This window comes from Spinacia oleracea, chromosome 4, assembly GCF_020520425.1.
Source record: "Spinacia oleracea cultivar Varoflay chromosome 4, BTI_SOV_V1, whole genome shotgun sequence".
NCBI lineage: Eukaryota > Viridiplantae > Streptophyta > Magnoliopsida > Caryophyllales > Amaranthaceae > Spinacia > Spinacia oleracea.
The window spans coordinates 80,257,002-80,280,228 of NC_079490.1; the positions used below are offsets into that span (position 1 = coordinate 80,257,002).

At 36.6% G+C, this 23,227-nt stretch overlaps 1 protein-coding gene across 2 annotated transcripts; it reads right to left on the bottom strand.

Moving 5' to 3' along the window:
- Positions 1-3,432: 3,432 nt before the first annotated feature.
- LOC110793500 (probable sodium/metabolite cotransporter BASS4, chloroplastic) lies at positions 3,433-20,761 on the bottom strand. Of its 2 annotated transcripts, XM_056842506.1 has the most exons (14): positions 20,435-20,760; positions 20,238-20,328; positions 18,180-18,287; positions 18,033-18,100; positions 17,446-17,524; positions 13,616-13,674; positions 13,463-13,531; positions 12,762-12,875; positions 9,446-9,467; positions 8,208-8,275; positions 5,589-5,674; positions 4,423-4,552; positions 4,171-4,272; positions 3,433-4,054 (listed from the first exon to the last, which is right to left on the bottom strand). In XM_056842506.1, the coding sequence occupies exons 1-14, from the start codon at positions 20,651-20,653 to the stop codon at positions 3,980-3,982; spliced, it is 1,290 nt and encodes a 429-aa protein (XP_056698484.1). In that variant the 5' UTR covers positions 20,654-20,760; the 3' UTR covers positions 3,433-3,979. The 2 variants fall into 2 exon arrangements, with proteins under 2 accessions (XP_056698484.1, XP_056698485.1); XM_056842507.1 differs by lacking the exon at positions 13,463-13,531 and having other exon boundaries at positions 20,435-20,761.
- Positions 20,762-23,227: the final 2,466 nt, after the last annotated feature.

Consider the following 23,227-nt stretch of genomic DNA (forward strand, 5'->3'; position numbering starts at 1 on the left):
TTATTATGGAATTAATTAGAGGCTCGTAATACCACTGTTAGGTTATGATACATATAAATGAATATAAATCATGCGGAAAAAACCATAAAAGCCAGGATTCCAAATTAATTGCCACATAACAATTAGCATAATTTAGGATGCATACACTTTGTAGCGTGCCCTCCCTAGCTGCGCCCGAACCGGACAAGAACAAGTTTAGGACTCCAAATGTCGTATCTCCGTAGATAGTCCACAACACGCTCGGATCCGCCTTAGGTTTAATTAACTAGAATTCCGCCAAAGGTACTATGTAATTTTCGGATTTTTATGACAAATAAAAGTCTGAGTTTTAAGCCTAAGAGTTGAATGAATACTTGAATTACTCGTTATAAATTGTGAACTATGATCACCTATTTATAGGGTAGGAATATGGTATTGGAATTCTACTAGGACTTTAAGAATCCTAATTCTTTTAGAATTAGAGTTCCATTAAACTAGTAAATCAGAAAATTAATCTAATCCTAATCACTTAAGGATTCGAAGTATGCACAAACTCCAACACGCACACGAGCATGGCCCACATGCGAGCAGGCCATGCTCGCGTGCACGCAAAGTTCGCAGCAGGCCTCGCAGCCCATACGAGCTCGCTGCCATGTGCTCGCAGCCTTGGCGTGCTGGGCCTGGCGTTGCCTTGGGCTGCTATGACGCGCGCTGGGCTTGCTGGACGTGGGCCTGGCTTCGCGTTAGGCCTTCGTCTAGCAAGCTCGTCCGATACTTATTCGTACGACGCGCTTCCGATTAATTTTCCGATTCCGGAATTCATTTCCGATACGAACAATATTTAACATTTCCAATTCCGGAATTAATTTCCGTTTCGAACAAATATTTAATATTTCCGTTTCCGGAATTATTTTCCGGATCCGATAATATTTCCGATTCTGACAATATTTCCGTTTCCGGCAATATTTCCATTTCCAATAATATTTTCTGATACGTACCATGTTTCCGTTTCCGGCAACATCTACGACTTGGATAATATTTATATTTCCGATACGATCCATATTTTCGTTTCCGGGAATATCATCGTTTCCGGAGTATTCATTATTTGCCTTTGACGATCTCAGCTCCCACTGGAACCAAGATCCGTCTATTCCGAATATCCATAGATGGAGAATTTAATATCATTAAATACTCGATCCGTTTACGTACTATTTGTGTGACCCTACGGGTTCAGTCAAGAGTAAGTTGTGGATTAATATCATTAATCCACTTGAACTAAAGCGGCCTCTAGCTAGGCATACAGTTCACTTGATCTCGCTGAATTATTAACTTGTATAATTAACACTGAACCGCATTTATTAGACTTAACATTAAATGCATACATGAACCAAGGGAATTATTTCCTTCAACATTTAATTCAATGTTTAGGTAAAGTTTCCCCCTAGACAAAGCTGTGTAAAGCTCTACTTCAACAAAAATTTGTGCATTTCCTTGCAGATTGATATTCATGGCACAAGTCAAGGCCCAAGAGTTCCAACAATTACTGGTTATTTTGGATTTAACATGGCTTCTCTAAATGAAAATGGGAGTGTTCTTGCAAATCCAAGGAAGGGCGAGAAGAATGTGAGCACTCTCATGTATCGTCCATTTAGGAGCTGGGAAAATAATAGTGAGGATAGTCCATTACTTATACAAACACCGAAGACTGTTCTCAGATTTTACTGGATGCTCATCCTTTTACTTGATATCAATAGAGGACCAAATGCTGTCACATATATATCTGAGTTCAGAACAGGAGGGTTACAACAATAGCAAACTTTAAAGATCTGCCCAAAGCTCTCAGTTCCAACAGTACGTGCACACTATCTCTCCTTTCTTTTGTTCCAGGAAGTCCAGCTTTTCTGTGGAGTTTCTCAAAATTTTCTTTACAGATGGTAAGACCTCTTCAAGCTGTCAAAATTTTAGACTGATCTTAGCTCTCAACCAGTATGTTAAAGTTAATTTCTGCTGTACTTTAGGAAAATGATGAAACGCTATTGAACCACAGTAATGTAGTACTCTATGTGTGTTCTATTCTCAGCTTATTTACACGGAGTTCCCTTGTATACAGGTTTTGAAATGGAAGCAGGAGATACTTTACAAAATGAAGTTCCAACATATATGTCCTGGTATTCGTTGCAATGGTAAAGGGAGGAGTCCACGCGAGAATACACCTATTAACTGCAATCCACACTGAAGAACACAAGGTTTGTTGATATGTTTATTAGTAGATTGTCCTCTTTGGTGTAATTTTAAGATTCATGCTATTATGACTTAGTTATGTTGCATTTATATTATATTATATTGGTCATACATAGTACTTTTGGATTAGTAAATGTACATTGGTAAATTTAAATACGATATGAGGCCAGGCCAAGCCAATGTATTGGTCTTCTGTTTTTTAATTAGTTTACTTAAGCTATAAATAAATAAGCTTCTATTCCAGTAGAATCACAAGCTATATCCAAATCTGTTACAAGATAAACCCGAAAATGATTTCATATATTGTTCAGATCAAGGGCTACGAAGATCCTAAAATCCTAAAAATGATCTTCATATTCTAAAAGCCAAAAAAAATATCCAGCTGCAAATCCTAAAAGCCCCTATCTTCAGATTGCACATGCTATATGCATTGGAAATTCTTCCGATATACTGAGGAGGGTGATTAGTTCCCAATAAATGAATATGGGATGTCTTATATACATAAAAGAAGGCTTCGTTTTACGTGGTTGAGAAACCTCTGTGGTCTCCTTTTCGAATTTGGTTCCTGGCATATAATACTATATTACACCGTAGTATTGATTGATTAATTGATTACATTATAAAAAATTTCGCGATTAACCTATTAAATTATGGTCCATATCAAGTGATATGGACCATATCGTATATCAAGTTTTTACGGTTTGTTTGCTATTGATCGTCTGTGTATTAGTAATTACTCCGTCTTTATGGACTATTTTTTTTATTTTAAGATTGAGCTGAATAACTCCTAGACACGAAACTGTTGGTTTGCAGGTTCAGGAGCATGATACCTTAGGGAGGGATGTTGAACTCTTCTGAAGGCACCTGTATAGTGAAAAAGGGGGACCTGCAGTAAAAGGACAAGAATGGTGCTGAACTTGTTGAAGGACTTGAGATACGCAAAGGAGGTTATAAGTTGGTTAAGACACGCATGAGTGTGTTCTTTGCTACACACCTTCGATTAGTTGGTAAGTGAAAATGAAGCCTGCGTATTCGATTTTGATCTTCAAAACTGTATAATCTATAAAGACAATTTGCTGAAAATCAAAATCGAATACACAGGCTTCATTAGTTCGTGAAAATGAGGTTGTTCGTGATATTCATCTCTATTGTTAATGATTTTGTAGATGAATACAAAAAAAAATTACAGAGAACGGAGGAACATATAGTATGTGAAAGAGCAACAAAACCACAATTTATTAGATACATAAATGACATTTACAACCTCGTACGTTTTTGTTACACATACTGACATATACATATAGGGATTTAACCTCCGTGAAATATACATATATGTGTTGGCTATGAGACTATTTTACATAATTTCTGAACCATTCAAGCATTACCCTCCATGTTTATAAGATAGTAACGATGTTCCCATCTTATTTGCCTACTATTCAAGTCCTCAAACTCCAAACAATTGCTATATATGACTCTTGGTCGGCTCATAGAAGATAACATCAACAAATTGCAAAAAAAAAACACCGTCTCTCTTTGTTTTTATCGTGTTTGATTTAGAGACCAAAATTCATCGTTTTTTTCGATAGTCATCCGCGCGCGATAGCGAGCGGTCGGAATCCTAGTATAGAAAGGCTCCCAAAACTTCAAAGTGTGACCTTAAAAAGTAGTCCAGTAATGCCACATCCTCGTAACTATTAAGTTTGCACCTTGAAACTATCTTGTAGATGTTGTAAATTGTAACATCCTCGTGTCCTGGAAACTAGGCTCCCTTTGCAAGATGAATGTGCTGATCTCTTCGAAGCAAAGAATTAACAAGAAAAGAATCCAAAATGATCTGCATGATGAAATGTTGCCCAAAAGGCTCGGTGTTAGTAAAGCTGAAACCAAGAGTTACTTCTGTTCCCTCAAAAGTCAAAAGAGCCACGTAAGTAAGACAAAACACTAAGCAACCTGATTTAGATGTGCTGCAACACAAGGGAGAATCAGCAAACCAGGAGCACCCATTGCTCCACCAAGCTGATCTACAACTGCAACCATGACAGGCAGGGTTTTCTACCCATCCGAAAAACAAGCACAATATCAAGCTAAAAACAAAGAGAACACCTTAAGAACTGAACCATCAACTGATTTTGCATCAATTTCAAGCCTTAAGTCCTTAAATTTTGAATTTAATCATCATTGGATAATTGAAGGAAGACTCACCTGGCTTGCAACTAAAAGCAGAGCAATGGCGTTTTGTCTTTTGGAGAAGACAGATTTGCTACCACCGGATATAGATGATATAATCTTTATGGAAAGAGCATTAAAAGCTAACAGAACAAAGTGGAGGAGACTGCAAACCGAACAGCAAATAGCCAATAAGTCCTTGATTCAAAATGCAAAAGCCACTGAATAGTGAAGAATACCATCTGCCATACAATTCTCATAAACAATTCCTTCTTTTTTTTTTTATCAAGGGACAATCTCTTGGAAGACAGCCGATGGATCTATTTGGGTCGGGTCATTTCAAGTTGTCAGGTCAACTCGGGTTGGAAAACTTTCTCAAATTTGATACTGACATACACAACCCGACATTGTTCAAGCACGATTGCCATTGGTAATTTATCTCTTTAACCCTTTTGTTAAAGTAATATTACAAGGGAGTCTTAAAATTGTCAGCTTCTACAAAAGCACAGTAGATAAATACCAATTAATTTCCTAATCAACGTAAATTTTGTAATAAATCACTATTTTAGGCTTTTATATTACATTTGTTAATATAGAGTATGAGCAGATGACTGCAGGGTTGAACAGCAACCAGGTGACTTATGGCCGAACAATTTTAGCCGATTGGAATGACTAGAAATACATGGAAAAGGGGGCAACTAATAGCTCACGGCCAGAGTAAAAACTTTCTGTTTGAAATTGTAAATACCATAATGTTTCCAATTAAAGGAAAAATAAGGGGACTGACTGACCTACCACATAAGTTTGTGTATCTTCGGCTTTAATCTTTTAAACGTATATTGTCCATCAAGTTGATCAGTGCAAAAGATATTATAGCCGTACAGGGCTATCACACTTTGCATAATATGTACTATTTATGGAAACAAAATTCACTTTACGAATCATACAGACAAATTTCAACCAAAAAAACAAAAAATCATACAGACAAACAGGTCAAGAACAAGCTATCACCAAGCAACACCTATCCAGTAAATATTTAAGTCAGCAATAATAGGTATTGATTATCATTTCGGTAAGAACCATAAAGAGCACCAGCACTACCAGTGACTGGCTAAAAACAGAGAGAACACTGTAAAGCCAGCAGCAAGTCATGGAATAAGAATCTATGTACTTAGAAGGTGAACTCAGATTGTGTTACTTACGCTCCAAGGCCTATAGCTAAAAGAAAGTCGGTAGGGTTAACCATCAATAGCAACGACCTAGATTTGCTCACTTGTATCCATGGAACCTGATATCATGGAGAAGAAAAATAAAGTATATGCAGGTATTTAGTACATTGTTGAGATAGGAGCCAACCTCAACTTCTAATTTCATGTGTATATCTGTTCAGCAGCTATAAACCAAAAGGTACTGTAACTGTTGAGATGAATTTCATGTTAAAATCAGGATACATGATACTAGTGACAATAAGAAACTAAATCTGACTGTAATATGGACATAAACTGGGAAAAGTTAAATATACTCCAATCTGGAATTTATTTTGCTCAAGTGTCCCTACTTTTGGCTTTGTTATTTCACCCGATACTATAGTAACAGAATAATATGTGGTGCCCTTTATGCAGATATTTTTCAGGACGGGTGGAATTATAACCTAATAAGCAGTGTTATCAAGATTAAGCATCAAAAGTTGAAATTTTAAAATATTAGATGAAGAGAACAAAAATAAAAAACCTGACCACACAGTTCTACATGGTCGATGGCAGATAAAGCCCATAAAGACATTCACCATCTGCTCATACTTTACTTTTCTATCAGCGGGCTTCTTCATCCATTGCCCCTTTACTCATTATCAACACCTTCATAGAATCATAGACCTCAAACCAGTAGATGAAGAATCTAAAATAGAAATCAAGAACAGACACGAGGGTAATAACGAGGAGCTGGAAAGATGTGAAGAAGAAGTCAGAGATCTATTCTTTATGCATAGCATAAGTGGACAATGGCGGAGAAGGACCTTCAGAATTAGGAGGGGGGTGGTGCGAACATCGGGGGGGTTGGGGTTGGGGGGGGGGGGGGGGGGTGGGGGGGGGGGGGGGTGGGGGGGGGGAGGGTATATCTATAGAAGCAGAAGCGCTTGGTAATCTCTGTGATGAACTTTCAAAAGTAAGACTAAGAATTGAGATAAAAAAGCTGAATGGAAGTTTAGAGCCAAGCACCTAAAACGCCTAGAAGTCGTCATTATATTGGGGCTTTTTTTTCTCTTTGATATTTGGGTTTGGGGGGAGGGGGGTTAATGAGGAGAACTTAGGTATTTGAAGATAACTTGCATTGAGTGTGCTAAATTTATGAGGTGATTAGCTTACTCTGCTAAGAGGTAATCAGTATAGAAATGGTTCAGAGAATTTAGCAAAAAGGCAAAAGTCCAACTGACCCCCTTATCATGAATTTGCAAAATTAGTTATCTTTTAAGGCAAACGCCCCTAAAAATGGTTTGTCTAGGCGTCCCGTAATCGACACCCATAATTTATTAACGATGTGCCTCACTTAATGGTGATTTTTTTTACTTGTACATACATACTTATTTGACTTAAACCTATATCAGTTACTTCAATTTCAGGACCTTTTTATATCTCCCAAGTTCTGTTGCTTGGAATGATTGATAAAACAGTGTTCAAACGAACTAAGCCTCTCCCGGTGCTTCCACCTGATCCAACCCAAATCCATTTCCCCTTCTAACTAACATCTACCATCAACTTTATCACTAAGACCACATGTAACATGTTACTCCCAAGAGAACACCAGAATTTCACAACATTCCCCAAATGACATGCAACACCACCAGCTTTGTCTCATTCGATGGTATTCACAACTGCCAAGAGGCCAAAAAGCTTACCCTATATTGTTGAAAGTTTTCACCCGTGGCTCCTCCAAGATTTTTGTTTGAGCGGTTAATTGACCAGGACCTAGGACAGTTTTCTATTAAAATATTTTAGGTCTTCTGCAAATTTAGAACCTTAATTATATATTCCAAAGACCAAAGTAGAAGCTGAACTGCTGGAGTTTACAAATGGCCAAATCCAAAGGACTACGGTTCTAAAATTACAGAAGCTCTAATATGTTTTCACAAGAATGGTGTCCATAGACGGAGTTGAGGGTGGAGATTACACAAGTGCTGGTACACATGCTTTTAAACGGTGAAATTATGGTTTGTTGAACAAAAGACATAACCTAGAGATATTAAGTCTCTCCGTCCCTTTTTAATCTTTGCGTTTGGTATCATGCCTGTAACTTCACAAATAATTAATGTGAATAAAGATTCCTTTTTCTTCCTTACTTAAACAATGTATATTATGTTTATTAATAATGTTTCACTTTCATCCAAAATCAGATACTGGAAAAGTGAGAGAGATTTAATACTCTGTGGGAAAGTGTGAAAGATATAATGCCCCGGTGAATTTGATTGATTAAAATAATCACTTGTCATGATTTTTGACATAACATTAGGGGCATTTATGTTACAATGTAAAAGGAAATAGTCCAAACGTAAAGCTTAAAAAGGGACACCCAAAACGGAATACGTAAAGAATAAAAAGGGATGGATGGAGTACATGCTTTACATTTTCCTTGTCTATCATTATGGTTTATTGAACTAGCATTCCGTAATGCATTTTGTTATAATGCAGGGGTACTAAAAACAATATCACATGCAATCAGATTCCATATCCCAGCATAAAATAAAAATCTTTAAAAGCAAACTTTTTTTAGTAGTCTCCATCAATTTTGAGGGCATATGAGGAGATAAGGTGAAGATTCAAACTTACAAAACCAAGAAAAAGTGCATTCATGTTTGACAGAAGCTTGCGGTTACTATCAGCAAAATCTGCCACACCTGATCATCACGCATTGAAGACACTAGCAGCTGGTAGTCAATTCATGCATAAAATAATGAAAGAGAACAGTAAAACAGGACAAACAAAAATAGAAAATGAAGGCTACGGCATGAAAAAAAAAATTATAAGAGAAACTAGGACATCAAAAAAATTGCTGTCTTTAAGGGAAAACATTGTCCTCTTAAGTAGTGCAAAAGCTTTCGACAGAAATCTTCCCAAGATATAACAAATATTCACCTTCTTGTGTGCTTAAGAAGATAGTGTTTTAAAAGGAGTAGAAAAGCGATGCATTTACAGCTGTTTCACTCTTATAAATGAAAGAGAATTAGCAATAGAGAATGTACCAATATTAAGAGCACGCCATATATTTTTCAGAAAGGAAAGAGTTGAAGCTTTACACATAATATTCTCCATGAACTGGTCATTGAAATCACAAGCTTACCCAACATTTTATTTTAATACACATGGCAATTGGTAATCCAATAAGCATATTAAACGAAAAAAACAGACGGCTATTGAATTTCGAGACAAACAAAAACGTCCGGCATTAAAACTAAAAGTTCTACAAAATCACTAAAGGTACTCCGTCTGTACTCAAATGAAAGTTCTTATTTCTCTTGGACACCAAGAATTTAGGAGATAAATTGTAGTCTGTTTTTTTTAGATTAAAAGCGCAAAAAGAAGAAGTTAGTAAGTATATTTTGATGTCTTTTTTTAATATGTAGTGATAGGAAGTGGGGTTGATAAGTTGATTAGAGGTGGAACAAAAACATGTAGTGGGTCAGCTTAATGTTTTCGTATTGTGTGCACACAACTCAAACGGAGAAGTGGGGACAAGCATTTCGTCTGAAATTGGGAACTTTATTTGGGAAGGTAGGGACTAGCATTACTTTCAAAGACCAAAATGTATTAGTATTGATTTATACTGTTGCTGTAATGGAGAAAAAACATTTTAACAGTTCCGAAATAGTAAACATATAAACCAAATCAAAGTACGTAGTACATATATTTGTATTTAAATATTTCAACAAGAAAGATAAAGCATTCTAATTTCTTGAACAGAAGGAGTAAAAGGTATCCTCAGTGGAACAGAAAGGAACATTATCTGATTGAATTAGAGTGTGACACACATATAGAGGAAAGCTCACAAAGATAATCATGGAACTCACCCTTGAATAATTCTCGAGATATCTGCACAAGATGAACAAGCATTTTGGAGCTTTAAAAATACATGAAGTTGGCTACAATTTGAACATAATCACTTCAGGTAAAAAAAATCACTTCAGGTCAAAAGCAACCAGTTACATATAGAGTAGCCCATAAAAAAACAACGGTTTTTTCATGAAATGCCCCTGAGGTTTCACGAAATTCACCAAATACCCCTGCGTGTTTGAAAATACATAGTATACCCCTATTTAAACTTAAAGTGCACCAAATACCCCTAGACTTAACGGCCGTTAGTGCTCCGTTAGCATTACTTTACCTTTATACCCTTACTCACCCATTATTCACATTTAACTATTTCTTAAAAAAAAAAGTTATTTTCTCTCTTCTTATTCTTCTTCTATCTCCTCCCCTCTTTGTTGTTCAACACGTCTGCCATCATTTCTCTCTTCCTCTTCTTCTTCTTAATGATTTCAATGGAACAAACTTGCACAATTCTTCTGAGATTTTGCACTCTCTTCCTCATATCATCATAACTCTATTTCTCCCAAAACCCAGTGCACTATCTTCCTCATATCATCATCATCGTCGATCGTCGATATCATCGTCATGAACCCAGAAATTCTATTTTCTCTTTGAACCTAGAAATTTTGTGGGAGAGTAATTTCTTACCATTTAAATTCAATCTGTTACACAATTTCGTTCAAATTTGTCTCTATTTCAATTCGTTCAAAATTGTTGAATTTTGAGTCGATTTTGCAAGCCAAACCCTTGATTTCGAATTTGGGGTTTTTAATTTGTTATTTGTTTAATGTAATTGGGAATGTATAATTGATGTTAAACATATATATATACTCATTTTTGAAACCGCATCGCTCCCTGAAACAGCGTCGCTCCCTCGAGGTCTAGAAATGTCGGGGATTTGAAACCAATTAGAAGAAGAAGATGATGAAGAGGAGGAAGCTGCCGGGAAATCGGGTGCACGGGATTGGATTGAGAGGGTGTGAATAAACCGAGGAGAGAGGAAGTGGGGTATTGAAGTTGAAGTTGAGGGTGTGATTAAGGAAGAAGATGTGATTAAATTTGCCGAAAACATGCCTCTTTTTTTATATATATATAAGGGATTAAGATTGTATTGCGTGACTTTTGTGATTAGGTGAGAGTTTTGATTAGAAATGGTGAATTAGAGTTAAAGTGATTGGGGATTTTGGGTTTCGAATTGTTGTTTTGTCGCCATTGAAGCTGGAGGTTGAGAGTTTTGTTTGGCTGGACTAATGAGAGTCGAAGAGATAAAAGGGGTGAAAGAACGATCCAACTTAGGCTTACTATATAATCATTTAGCTATCATACTGCAATTTAGCTAGATTCATTTGTTGTTGATAGTCTGGTTGCTGCAAGCCCCGCAAGATTGTAACTTTGAGTACACAAGTCCAACAGTTTGGGTAGAGCCAATGAACAGATCTTACTCCAATTACAATGTCGACTGCAATAGATGTGGAAACGATCCAAACACACTATGCTACAACTGCCAATCGTGCAAGGCTGCTTTTTTCCAAGACATAACTAGTCATTGGTTTAGCTTTCCTTGTTAGGCGGCTAGCTATTAGAGCTGCACTTGTGCGGGTTGCCGGGTCAGTCATTGGTAGGCAGCTAGCTATTAGAGCTGCACTTGTGTGTGTTCTGTGTCACCCGGTTCAATTCCTTCAATCTTTATCTATCTTTCCTGCCATTCCTCCCCAAACTGACACTTCTCTATATGAGACAGTCAATATTCACTATTTTTCTGTCTGCCTTAACATCTTCAGATCTTGGCACTTTTTAAGTATTGAATGATTCGCCATTTGAGTGCTGGACCTGTTGTAGCAAACATGAACACACATTTTGTTCAAGTATAAACCGGGTCAGGAGTTCTTTAGAGGGTGAATCTTGGTGCTTATAATGAACTTCCTGCATATTTAGATTTTGATGTAAACATAAAATTACTGATAACATACGCAGTTGGTTCAACGAGAACACTAAATTTGTAAGAATTGTTATTTTTATTGTGACGAAGTCCACGATGGTTATATCTTATGTAATCAGCTTTTTTTGGAATATAATCCCGATTTATTGCTAGAAGTATTACAAAATGCTCTATTTTATTGCTAGGAAATTTAGAAATGCAAACTAGCCGTTAGAATTAAATTCTGCATATTTAAAAGCAGTTTGGGTATTTGGTGCAAATAAGTTTAATAATAGGTGTATATTGTGCAATAGGTTTATAATTAGGTGTATTTGGTGAATTATAAACATGACTTAACGGAGGACTAACGGAAAGTCATAATAGGGGTATTTGGTGAACAGTACGAAAAAAATAGGGGTATACTATGTATTTTGAAACACGCAGGGGTATTTGGTGAATTTCGTGAAACCTCAGGGGCATTTCATGAAAAAACCGAAAAAACAATGAATTCTGAACCAAAAGCCAGAAGTAGATACTTAGCAACTCCTAATTCTAACAAGAACACCCTGGCTCTCATTTGTCTATTCATGAGGAAATGCCAGATCTTTATGTCTACTCTAAAAAGAACATTTCACCTCTTTTTCATGCCGGTGATCCATCATGTACACTTTCAGTGGAGCAAAAACATTCACATTTTTAGCCCTAGATTACAATAGACTAGATCGAAATGCCTAATTAAACTCAAAATCAGTTTTTATGCTCTTGACTCGACATCCTTAGTTCTGTTCCACTAGAACCCGCTATCGCGAACAAGAAGATAATAATTGCATTTTGGATCAATAGTCATTGGAAACAACTTCTTTGTTATGTAGGAGGGAAAACACGTACATGCTACCCCCTTCCCCCACCTAGTTTTCCAGGGAAATCAAGTGCTCCGTCTTAGATATGCAAGAAGTCAAACTACTTAAGTAGGAACGACATTGGTTATATGAAGAAGAAAAAAGGCAAATGGGAAAAGTGGACCCATTCAATAATATTAGCATCCACCATTCTCTCTCCTTAGCAGAGTCTTTCCCCCTTCATTTCATCAATGTTCATGTACATTTAATTTTATCTTTACAAGAGGCACACGGAAGTACTCAAATATTATAAATAAGCTACAGTATAGTAAACACTTCGATTTACAGTAAGTTTGATTCTTATCAATCATGAAGATTAGCAATCCGAACCTCGTTAATAATACGATGCATAGCGAATTTAAGAAAATGACTTGCCAAAAATAAAAAGTATGCAAATGGCATGAATCCCTTAAACCTGCTGTTACCATATTAAATCAACCATTTCAGATGTCCAGTAAAATAGGGAGAGGAGGAAAGTACCTTTCCCAATATCAACGGAATCAACAGTGTGATGACAAGGCTCCGAAGTAATTGCTTAGTCGGAATGGATATGCCAACACCAGCAGCTACATATTTTGTGATTGTAAATGGCACCTAAAGAGTAATAACAGCAGTAAACTCAAAACACTTTTCTGGCAAAAAGATTAATTCAAAATATGCATACGCAATGATGTAATGACACACATGCACACAGATGCAAAGACATAGAATTTTGGTTGATGTTCCTGCAAGCAACTACAGTCGTGTCAATCAGCCTTCTCCAAATTGATCCAAATGTTCGAATATCTTACTTAAATTGATTCAAAACGTAATATCTGCAATCAGGAGTTAGATATACTATGGAGTTATGCACTCATGTTTGAGTCAACTGTTGAGATCATAATTTATTTAAAAAACTGCATATTTTGACAAAAAAAATTAAACTGGTGATAAGACACTCTCACCTAATCAAGCATGCCTCTCAGCCCTAATATCGATTGATGGTCAGCAATAACCATAAACAAAAAAAGGGCTAATGTGCTGGAGATGCTGATAGAATTAGGAGGGGAAAATGTTAATCGTCATTTTATAGGCTTCTAAGACATGAAATTTCAAGGCTGCAATCTACATTACAAACATATACAAGTAGAAACCAACGAATGAGAAACTACATGATGGTAAAATAGGTTCAGGAAACTCACAACTAAGATCCCTAGTAAGTTAGATATCACGGTCATTGCCAAAGCCAATGCAAAATTTCCCCCGGCTAACTGCACTTGTCCCAAACAAATGACATCAAACAGAAAAGCAAAAAGGATAAAATTATAATATTTTACGAACATCAAATAGTATACCTGAGTAAGTGATACCCCACTCGACAATGTAGTTGGCATGCACGCAAAAAGGGCTAATCCTGTAAAATGTATAGATTAAAATATTTGAACAAGCCAGGGACAATTATCAATATTATAAAACTCATATAACTATATGTACCTAAAGCATCAAGTTGCTACTATACAATTATACATGTCTTGAAAATCTCTAAAATTTTAAACAATGAGAAGTTTGAACCTGATGCCCTATTTTCTCAATTCAAGCCTGATGTCATCAGGTTGCCTCTAGTAGATTGGTGATATAACACCACTTTTCATACAGCTTCCCTAAATTACACCATGAGGTGGTGTATAATCAGCCACCCACTCTCTACTTGCATGGTGGGTCTAATATGGCTAGTCAAATGTGGCTGAGGTAGATAGGTCAATGCAGAAGAGGGAGACTATTAAAACATGGAAGTTCTAGTTCAGGATAGCTCAAGACTGAATGAAGGCAGAGGCAGACTTGAAGAGAGGTGACAGGAAATTTGAAGTTGGCACATGGGTTTGGATGAGGACTACAAGTTGTCTTCAAAGTATTTTGATCCTTTTATGGTGATTGAGGCAATTGGAAAAACAACGTATAAGCTAAAACTACCTCACTCGGCTCGATATTTCATGCCTCTCAAATGAAATCATTTAGAGATGAACTTCCTGCTGTAGCCCATAATCCTCTTGGTTTCATGGCAAGCCTGATGATGTTGTTGTGTATCCATGTGCTAATGTTGATATGAGGGTAGTGAAGCACCACAATCAGCTAAAGTGCAGTATTTAATTCGATGGGAGGGATTTCCTATTTATGAAGTTACTTGGGAGATGGCTAAGAGCTTTGAGCAAAGATTTATTGAGTTTAGGATAACTTAATATTGTATTAATAGTATATGAATTTGGGGAAAATATTTCATAAGGAGGAAGGAATATAATCCTGCTAGCTGAAAATTAGGAAAACTGTTAGAAGTTAGTTAAACAGCTTTCGTGAGAAAGTTACTTGGTTGACTTCGGTAATTAGCTAGCTGATTGTTTGTAAGAGTTAACTGATTTCTTCTAAAGAGATCCTCAAACATTCTAAGAATTATCAATCATCATACAATCAAGCTTCCTGCCATCTCTACTTCTTTCTCTCTCTCTCACTAAATTATCTTTTTCTTCTTCTCCACTTCTCTTCTAATTCTTATTGAATCGTCAACCTTAAAACAGGGCTAAAATAATTTTGGGCGTTATCCAAGTATTTAATTGATTTGAAGTCCACATGCATGTGATATTGTGATTGTGATCCATTAGCATACTGGACTGTGACCATGAATTGATGAGGAGGTAAGTTCTATAATTGAAGTGACTACAATAGCATGCACCAGTGTTACAATAAACCTAACAATATCTGAACTATAACAAGGACAGCCACAACCACAATTAATGTTGAGCACCATGGAAGCATATTGACAACTTGGATCGGAAAGAAAAGGAGGATCAATGCATTATATGATCCCCTTACCCACTCATGGACTCTTCCCATGCACTACATGTGGACACAGTACAAAACCATCTTGATGATAGCGACATAAAACTGAAAAATAAATGAGTGAGGCAAAATTCACCATATAAGATTAAATGGATTTGGCAGTGGATTACCTAAAATTCCTAAATCAGATGTGAGTTTCAAATCAGAACCTATTGTTGACTTCAACGGCTTACATTACTCACGCAGTCCTGCCAATATCTTCAGGAAACATATTTCTTTGGTAGATTCCTTTAGATGACCTATCCACAAACCCCACAATTATCTCAGTTGTACTAGATCTTTCATCTGAAACTTGAATGATTGAGAGAATTTTACTTGTAATCGCTCTTGTTTGTCAACAGCCAATCACTAAGCCATCTAATTATACGAGCACAACTACAAAGTTGCTACGTGACGATTTTTGGAAAGAGAAAAGTTTCCCTTGGATTGACTGAAGCTAAATCGTTGAGCAGAGGAACATTGTCACGGTGCTTATTTAACTCTTATAGTGTTCCTTAAAGTTTGCAATTTTGTGTATGATGATATCAAGCCTAAAGTGGAACCTCTTGTCTTTGTAACCATGTTAATTCCAGGACCTGCATAGCCTGCCGGTAACTCAATGACTACATCCGAAGTCACATGAAATGCATTTCCAAAATCTGTTCGGTAAATAATCTAGGTTTTGATTGCAACTATAGCAAGCAACTATCAAACTGCAGTTAGCTAGGCGACCGGGACAAATGTTTTTCTGCAACAGAGTATCACTAGAATTGTTTTGTGCCACTCAAGAGTGTCATCCCACTAAAGCTTTTCTTTAATCAACCATTACACAAAATGGCTAGATGTCCTAACACTAGGATGTTTTATCTTAAGCCTATCTAAAGGCTCAATCGGTTTGTTGAAACTTAATGTCATGTGATCAGATGCCCCTAAGTCTGTAATTAATTCATCCAATACAGACCAAACCTATTACATTTCCATCGATTTTCATTTCTGATTAGATTTTCTTAATGGAGGAAATCGCTTCAGAAGTTGTTAAAGCTGCTGAGTCGTGAATGTAACACAAGTATTTTCCACTGGCCATTAACATTGACAGCAACTCTTTTCCTTGCTTTAAGCTTTGTTGCATTTGTTCCCAAATAATGACTCTTTAGCTTTGACTCTTTTTCGTCTTTTGTATATAAGATGTCACCTGGAATGAACAATCACAGTTTCAACATTTATCTACTGAATAAGCTAACCACCCCTCTTCAGTTACCTTCATGCATTGATCCCCTTGGTCATTTCAGTTAAGTTGGCAAGTGATTTAAACTCCGTAAGTCTTATTCCTCGCGCAGTGCTTGAGTAACAGTCACCGGATCCAGTATTAATGTTCAAAAAAAAGATGCTCCCTCACCAATAATAAATCCACTCTAAACGGTATGCCATACACATCACCAAATTTACACCTAGCCATGAGAAAGAAAAGATATATGAGACACCAATTTCCATTAAGTTAGTGACTAATGTGAGTTTGATCTTGCCCCAGACAAGTTTGAGGTTCTCATGAATGGGATGCAGAGATTTCAATAACAACCAGAGGTACCTATACCAGAAAAGACGTTCCATTGGTTCCTCTCAAAACAATACCTGTCGGTGCAACTTTAGCCAACAGAAGGTTTAAAAAAGGGAACCATCTTAACCATTTAGCGACTGTAGACATGCTCTCAAGCGTAAAGACTCCTTGTGACACCAAAACGAATCCTTGATACATATAAAATTATGAGGAACCCTCTCTCTCTCTCTCTCTGCAAGATAACCATCACTTTCCACCAATTACCACTTTCACACTTTTACCTTGTAGACTTCCAGGCACAGTAATCGATTTTTTTGCGAATGGTTTTTAGGGGAACTCTACCTTTTCTTATCCCCTACAAGCAAAGCAAGAGAGGCTAGCTGGAACCACAGTAGAATAAGATTTGACTAGGGAGCTCTAACTCAAAATCTAAAAGAAAAGACAGATCTGATTATAACTAGGCGAAAGAGAGTTCTAACAAAGGGATGCTCAACAAATAGGATTCAAATAAGAGTACTATGCCCACCCAAAGAATACACCTACTTCGCTCATTAAACGTCTTTGCAACTATTTCAACAGGTCATCATTCAACATAAGAAACGAAATCTTGGGTCAAACCCAGTAAAGTCTCTGTCCCGTTGACTTACATTTTAGTTCGTATTTTACTTTCTTGGAACAAACATGCTTCTGATTATATACAAGTAGACACTAGAAAAGTAAATGTAATACTTCACAAGACCAACTCAAAATAATAAGTACCAGTAACAAATTCAGGAGGCTGAAGATTAAGTTGCAAAATAAGCCTTGCAAATGCTGGTGTCAACAGCAAAATAGAAGCCTGCAATTTCAAAAAATCACAAAATAAGAAACTGATCAAAATCCTGCATGTTCAATTGGTACCAAAAATTATAAAACTTCAGTTAAGTGTCAGCGTATCGCCATGAAGTGAATCAATTTAATCCAAAAGGGTTATAGATATCCCAACAAGTGTTTTCATTGACTTTAAAATTAAATTAACAGATAATACAAACAAAAGGAAAACCAAAAAGGTGGTTAGAAAAGAAGTGTTCCAGAATCAAATCCAACATTTTTTCAAATTACATTCTAACTTGTAATTTATCTATAATTCCTAAATAATGCCAAAGATTGAACTTTTCAATTACCAAAGATACAGAAATTATGACTTCCTATGAGCTGGCCTCAGAGTGAAGCTGATTACCTAACCTCTGCCAAATAAGCAAAACTCCTTGCAAAAAGTTCTTCCTATAACCAAACAATTGGTTTTGACACTTCTTAATCCAACCAGACAACCACTTATACAGTACTCAGTCATTCAAGGGACATACCAGTCCATATATCCCAACAGGCCATGCTTCGGTAGCTGCTCCAATTTCTTTACTACGTAGTGTCAAACCTATAAAATCAGAAATGCGAATATTTCATCAACAAAACGACATGAAGCTCCAGGACTAAAAGTAACAATCCTTACTCACCTGAAATTATAAATATACAAAATGTGCTCACTTTTGACAAGTAGTACCTATCAGCGACACACCCAAGGCCCGGGTTTGCAAGTCCGAGAACAACCCCGCCAATAAGAGCTGCAAAGTTTTGAAGAAATGGTCAGCTTCCAACCAACTTCACCCATGTTAACTTCATATGAAAATGACTAAAACAGAAATGAACCGTGCAGAGATATACGCAGCATTTTGAGCTGAAAAGGGGCATATCCATGAACAAAATTAACATGAAAACAATTTCTTTTAAAAGGAACTTTTATGGCACCCTCAGTTTTTGCACTTTCTCCTCTGATGGGATTTTCCGACAACCAGACTGCCCAGCTACCATGAATGGGCTACACAATTTTCCCAGCTGTCAACCCCCCCCCCCCCCCCCCCTCTCCTTTCCGCTCAATCAATCTTCTCCCCCTCTCTACATGATGATGATGGTGTGATTAAGAAGAAGCTTGAACATATCACGTAGTGTACAATATGTGGCCAGTCAAATCGCACTGGAAGATGTGAGATTTGGAATTGTATTAATTCTCACTTTAAGGCCCCCATTCTTTGTGGTTAAGTCCATCTCTATGGCACACCATGACCCATGTTTTATTCACTCCCCTTTCCTTCAAACATATTATAATACTGTATCAAATTTCTTTAAAAATAAAAAATATTTAAACCTTCTACCACAAAATGTCCAAATCTCTCCTTACTCTCTGTCCTACTGGCATCCAACATCCAAAGCTACCCTGCCTAATGCGTTGTGGAGGGGGTGAGCAGTAGTATATTAGTGTTTGGACTTTAACTTTAATGTTCTTCCTTATTTCTGACTAAACAATTATTTTCCATTTTTTGTTTTATGGCGGTAATAAACAGTGTTAATGGATTTATTTTGTAAATTTGTGAGAAAATGCATTTACTAATGCCCATGGTAATGCTAACTCGCCTCAAGTATGTCATTGTCTTCACAAACCTTCATTACCATCCACTACCACTTGTGAGTGGTAATGGGAGGGAATGAAATTTATGAAGAAAACAATAAGTTTAGGATGAGATTGTATTACCATGAACATAATGATGTTACTTTTCTTGTCAAATACACATAGATTCTTCATTCTGCTATTTATTACCAGCTACCAAATTGGATGTTAGGATCATGAAAATTTTCTAAACAATAGGAAAGGTTATTACGTAAAATTCAAAAGTATTTGTCTACGAAATAGTGAGTGCAAAACATCAAGTGTGCCATATAGGATTTCCAAAAAATAAAAAAAAGCATCTAGAAACTTGAATGGTTAACACTTTCATCAACTACACCCATAGATAAAAAATGCAGTAACGGAACGGTCTCGGTGGTCGCACATTGTGTCTCGGTTGTCGCACATGATCGCGGATTGTAAAAATAGAGGCCGCAACTCACAAGCCATTCCAAAGGAAAAGTTAACGACCTCTGAAAAGTCACCAACTTACTTAACATATAGTTGATCACTAGTTAACAATAGAAACAAACCTAAACCAAATTCAAACCAATATGAGCCTAGAAAACACAAAAATAGAAAGAATCCTTTATCTCCTAAAATAAGAAATCTAACATCTAACCTCAATCAATGATAATTGTAGAAATATAAAGGCCAGCAAGATAAATAACATTAACATACACTATTTTATACCCACACCCTGAAGAACAGATCTAATATGCAAATGTCATTTTTAATGTAAGTAAAAATAATTAATGAAAAATTAAAACAAAGCGTGGCTTATTATGTCGTTTGACATTGTTATTTCACCTTTCAAAGAATGAAAGATTCTAAATTATCCCCTCAACAAAAAAACTAGTGCTCACTGCTTAGTTTTCTCAGCATACAAATTTGACAAATATTTTGGCACATCCCAACAAGGATTATTGTATTAGACAGTTATTCAAGGACGGGGGGAGTAGAAATGAATCAATAATTTATCGAAATAATAAAAGTTCCATATAATCATAACCTTACCCTAAACGATACATTTTCACAAAAACAGAAACATATGAAGAAAAGTTGACATTACCTAATGGCAGAAAGTTGTTGCTACTAAACTCAAGCAACGGTTTTGCCCATTTCAACACATTACCATGTTGTTTACCTTCTCCATCATTTGCCTTTGATTGAAAAATAAACAAATTAATTACAAACCAACTATTATATGAGCAAAAGAAAATGAGAAAGAATTCAACAACATTTTAGAGTTTTAAGGATAGGCTGTACCGCGGCCCGGATAGGCGATAAGTAATATAGTCGATGCGAGTGATGAATTGATTGATTGCGAACAGAATTGAAGGAATTGAGGCATGATTGGAAATTAATTTTGGGGAATTCCGAATTGAAGTATATTGGTTGAGAAGGAAATGGGGGAGGGGGGAGTGAAAATGAGTGTGAGGGAGTAAGTGAGATTCTGTAATGTTGAGCTATGATTGTTCCCGCCATTTCCAAACCTTAAGATGGAGGGAGACTGGAGAGAGAGAGAAAGAGAGGAAAACTGAAGCCTGAGGGTTGAGCACGGTGACTTTAGACCTCGACCGAGCAATCGCTGCTGTCGACATCTTCCGTCATTAACAAGTGTTTATTTTATTTTTTTAAGGAGGAAAAGTAAACAGAAATCAGGATAGTCTTCTCTCAAATTTATCTAAGGAAATAAAATAAGAAAATTTGATATCAATGATAGGGTCTATATCTTGGTAACTCTGAATGTGGTGGCCAATGCCTGCAACATAGTCTGTTGCACGATTAGCTTCCCGGTATACATGACTCGAAGTATAACTATCAAATTGTGTAAGTAGGTGCTTGATGTCGTCCATGAGTAACTTAATCTTCCATGGACAAGTTGCATGTTGCTGCAAAATTTGAATAATTAGCAAATTATCCCCTTCTATGAAAATATGTCTAATATTATTTTCAATTGCTAAATTAACCCGTTGCGAAGGGCAGTAGCTTCTGCGAGAAAGACCGGTGTGTCTCCCAGATTGTAGGAGCGACTAGCAACATTATTTCCAAAATGGTCCCTAATGACCACCCCCGCGGCACCAGAGTTTTGACGAACAGAGCCATCAAAGTTGAGTTTACAAGTATCCGGAGCGGGAGGTGCCCAAGTAACCTGAATATAACGATGCGGGCATTTAGAAGTGTTTATATTTGAATGCATTTCCAAATAGTCAAGACAAGTTCGCATATTCCATTCATTATACATTTTAAAGGCTCTAGTGTATAGGTTAACCATAGAGAAAGGGGTCTGTTTAAAAATAGTAGAATTTCTTGCTTTCCATATACTCCATAAACAAGTTACAATTTTCTTAATTGGTAAGCCAACATTATTTCTCATGGTACGGAACAAAGAGAAAATTGAATTTGCTCGAAGTTGAGTACCTAGCCAACGAATAGTTAAAGAAGAGTTCCAAAATTCTTTAGTGATATGACATTGTAAGAACAAGTGATCTTGGGTTTCGATATTAGTGGCACAAAAAGGGCAACAACTAGGAATATCAATGTTACGGTAAACTAAGTTACTCCTGGTAGGAAGACCGTTATGTAAAAGTTGCCATAAAAATAATTTTAACTTTGGGGAAATATCCAATTTCCAGATCCATTGGTATTCCCATTTAATAGGAGAGGCGTTGCTATGAGCTAGCCATGTGGCAGACTTAACAGTAAATTCTCCGCTACTAGACAATCCCCAACATGGTTCATCTAGCAAATTAGAGACAGGTAAGGGAATACCTTTGATAACTTGGACAACCGAGGAAGGAACCACCATTGCAAGGGCATGTTCATTCCATGTGCGAGCTGGAGTAATAAATTGATCTACCGTGATATCCAAATGTTGGATAGCAGAGGTATCTAAATTTAATAATGACACCAAATTAGTGGAGTAACACCAATTGTCGAGCCAAAATAAGACATTAGAATCGGTTCATATTTTCCATTTTATGCCTTTAAGAAGTAGGGGTCGAATTTGTAAGATTTTTTTCCATATCCAAGAATCTTTAGTTTGAGGCCTACATTCAAAAAACGAATGTTTCTGCAAATATTTTGCATGAATTATTTGAACCCATAAGTTTGAACGATCCGATATGATTTTCCATCCAAATTTTGCCAAAAACGCAGAATTTACTGCATCGGTTTTATGTAGGCCGAGACCACCTTGACTCTTAGGTTGACAAATTTTATCCCAAGAAATCATAGGAATGCCTTTCTTTTCTGCCGATTGTTTCCAGAAAAAATTTCGATTAATTTGATCTAGAGAATTAGAGATAGTTTTTGGTAGACGAGTCGTTGTCATTGCAAAGGAAGGAAGAGCCTCTAAATGACTTTGAATCAAAACTGTTTTTCCGGCTTTGGATATCAAGTTTGAAGACCAGCTATTCATTTTTTGCTCTGCTGTTGTGATTAGATGCTGAAAGTTCTGTTTAGTGAAGGTCTTAGAGTTTAAAAATACTCCTAAATAACGCCCAAGGAACGATTTGTTAGGTTATGATACATATGACATTACATAGATCATGCGGAAACAACCATTAACCCAGGACAACATATTATTTACACATAATCATATAGCATAATTTAGATGCATACTCTTTGTTGCGTGCCCTCCCTAGCTGCGCCCGAACCGAACAAGAACAAGTCTTTAGGACTCCAAGTGTCGTCCCTCCGAAGATAGTCCACAGCACGTCCGGATCCGCCTTAAGATTGACCAACTAGAATCGCCCTTAAGGTACTAGAAAATTTCGGCACTTTTATGAGCAAGATGTGTGTTTTAATTTTCTCTCAAAAAACTCACTTTTGAATACTTTGAAACTTGTTATAAATTGTGAGCCCTAGCCTCATATTTATAGGGGTATGGAAAGGGAATCGAAATCCTATTCAGATACAAATTAATTAAACCTAGAATCCTACAAGAACTCTAATTTAATTAATTTATCAAATAGAATTAGGAATTTAATCATTAACCGAACTCTGCATGTTTTAGGAAACGTGCACGAACACAAACACTTGCACACACACGCACGG

Coding starts and splice junctions, on each gene's coding strand:
- LOC110793500 (XM_056842506.1), bottom strand. CDS start 20,653: ATGGCGGGAACAATCATAGCTCAACATTACAGAATCTCACTTACTCCC. Junction 5,675..8,207: donor ATGCACTTTTTCTTGGTTTT/GTAAGTTTGAAT, acceptor CCATGATATCAG/GTTCCATGGATACAAGTGAG. Junction 4,273..4,422: donor TGCTTTTAGTTGCAAGCCAG/GTGAGTCTTCCT, acceptor TCGGATGGGTAG/AAAACCCTGCCTGTCATGGT.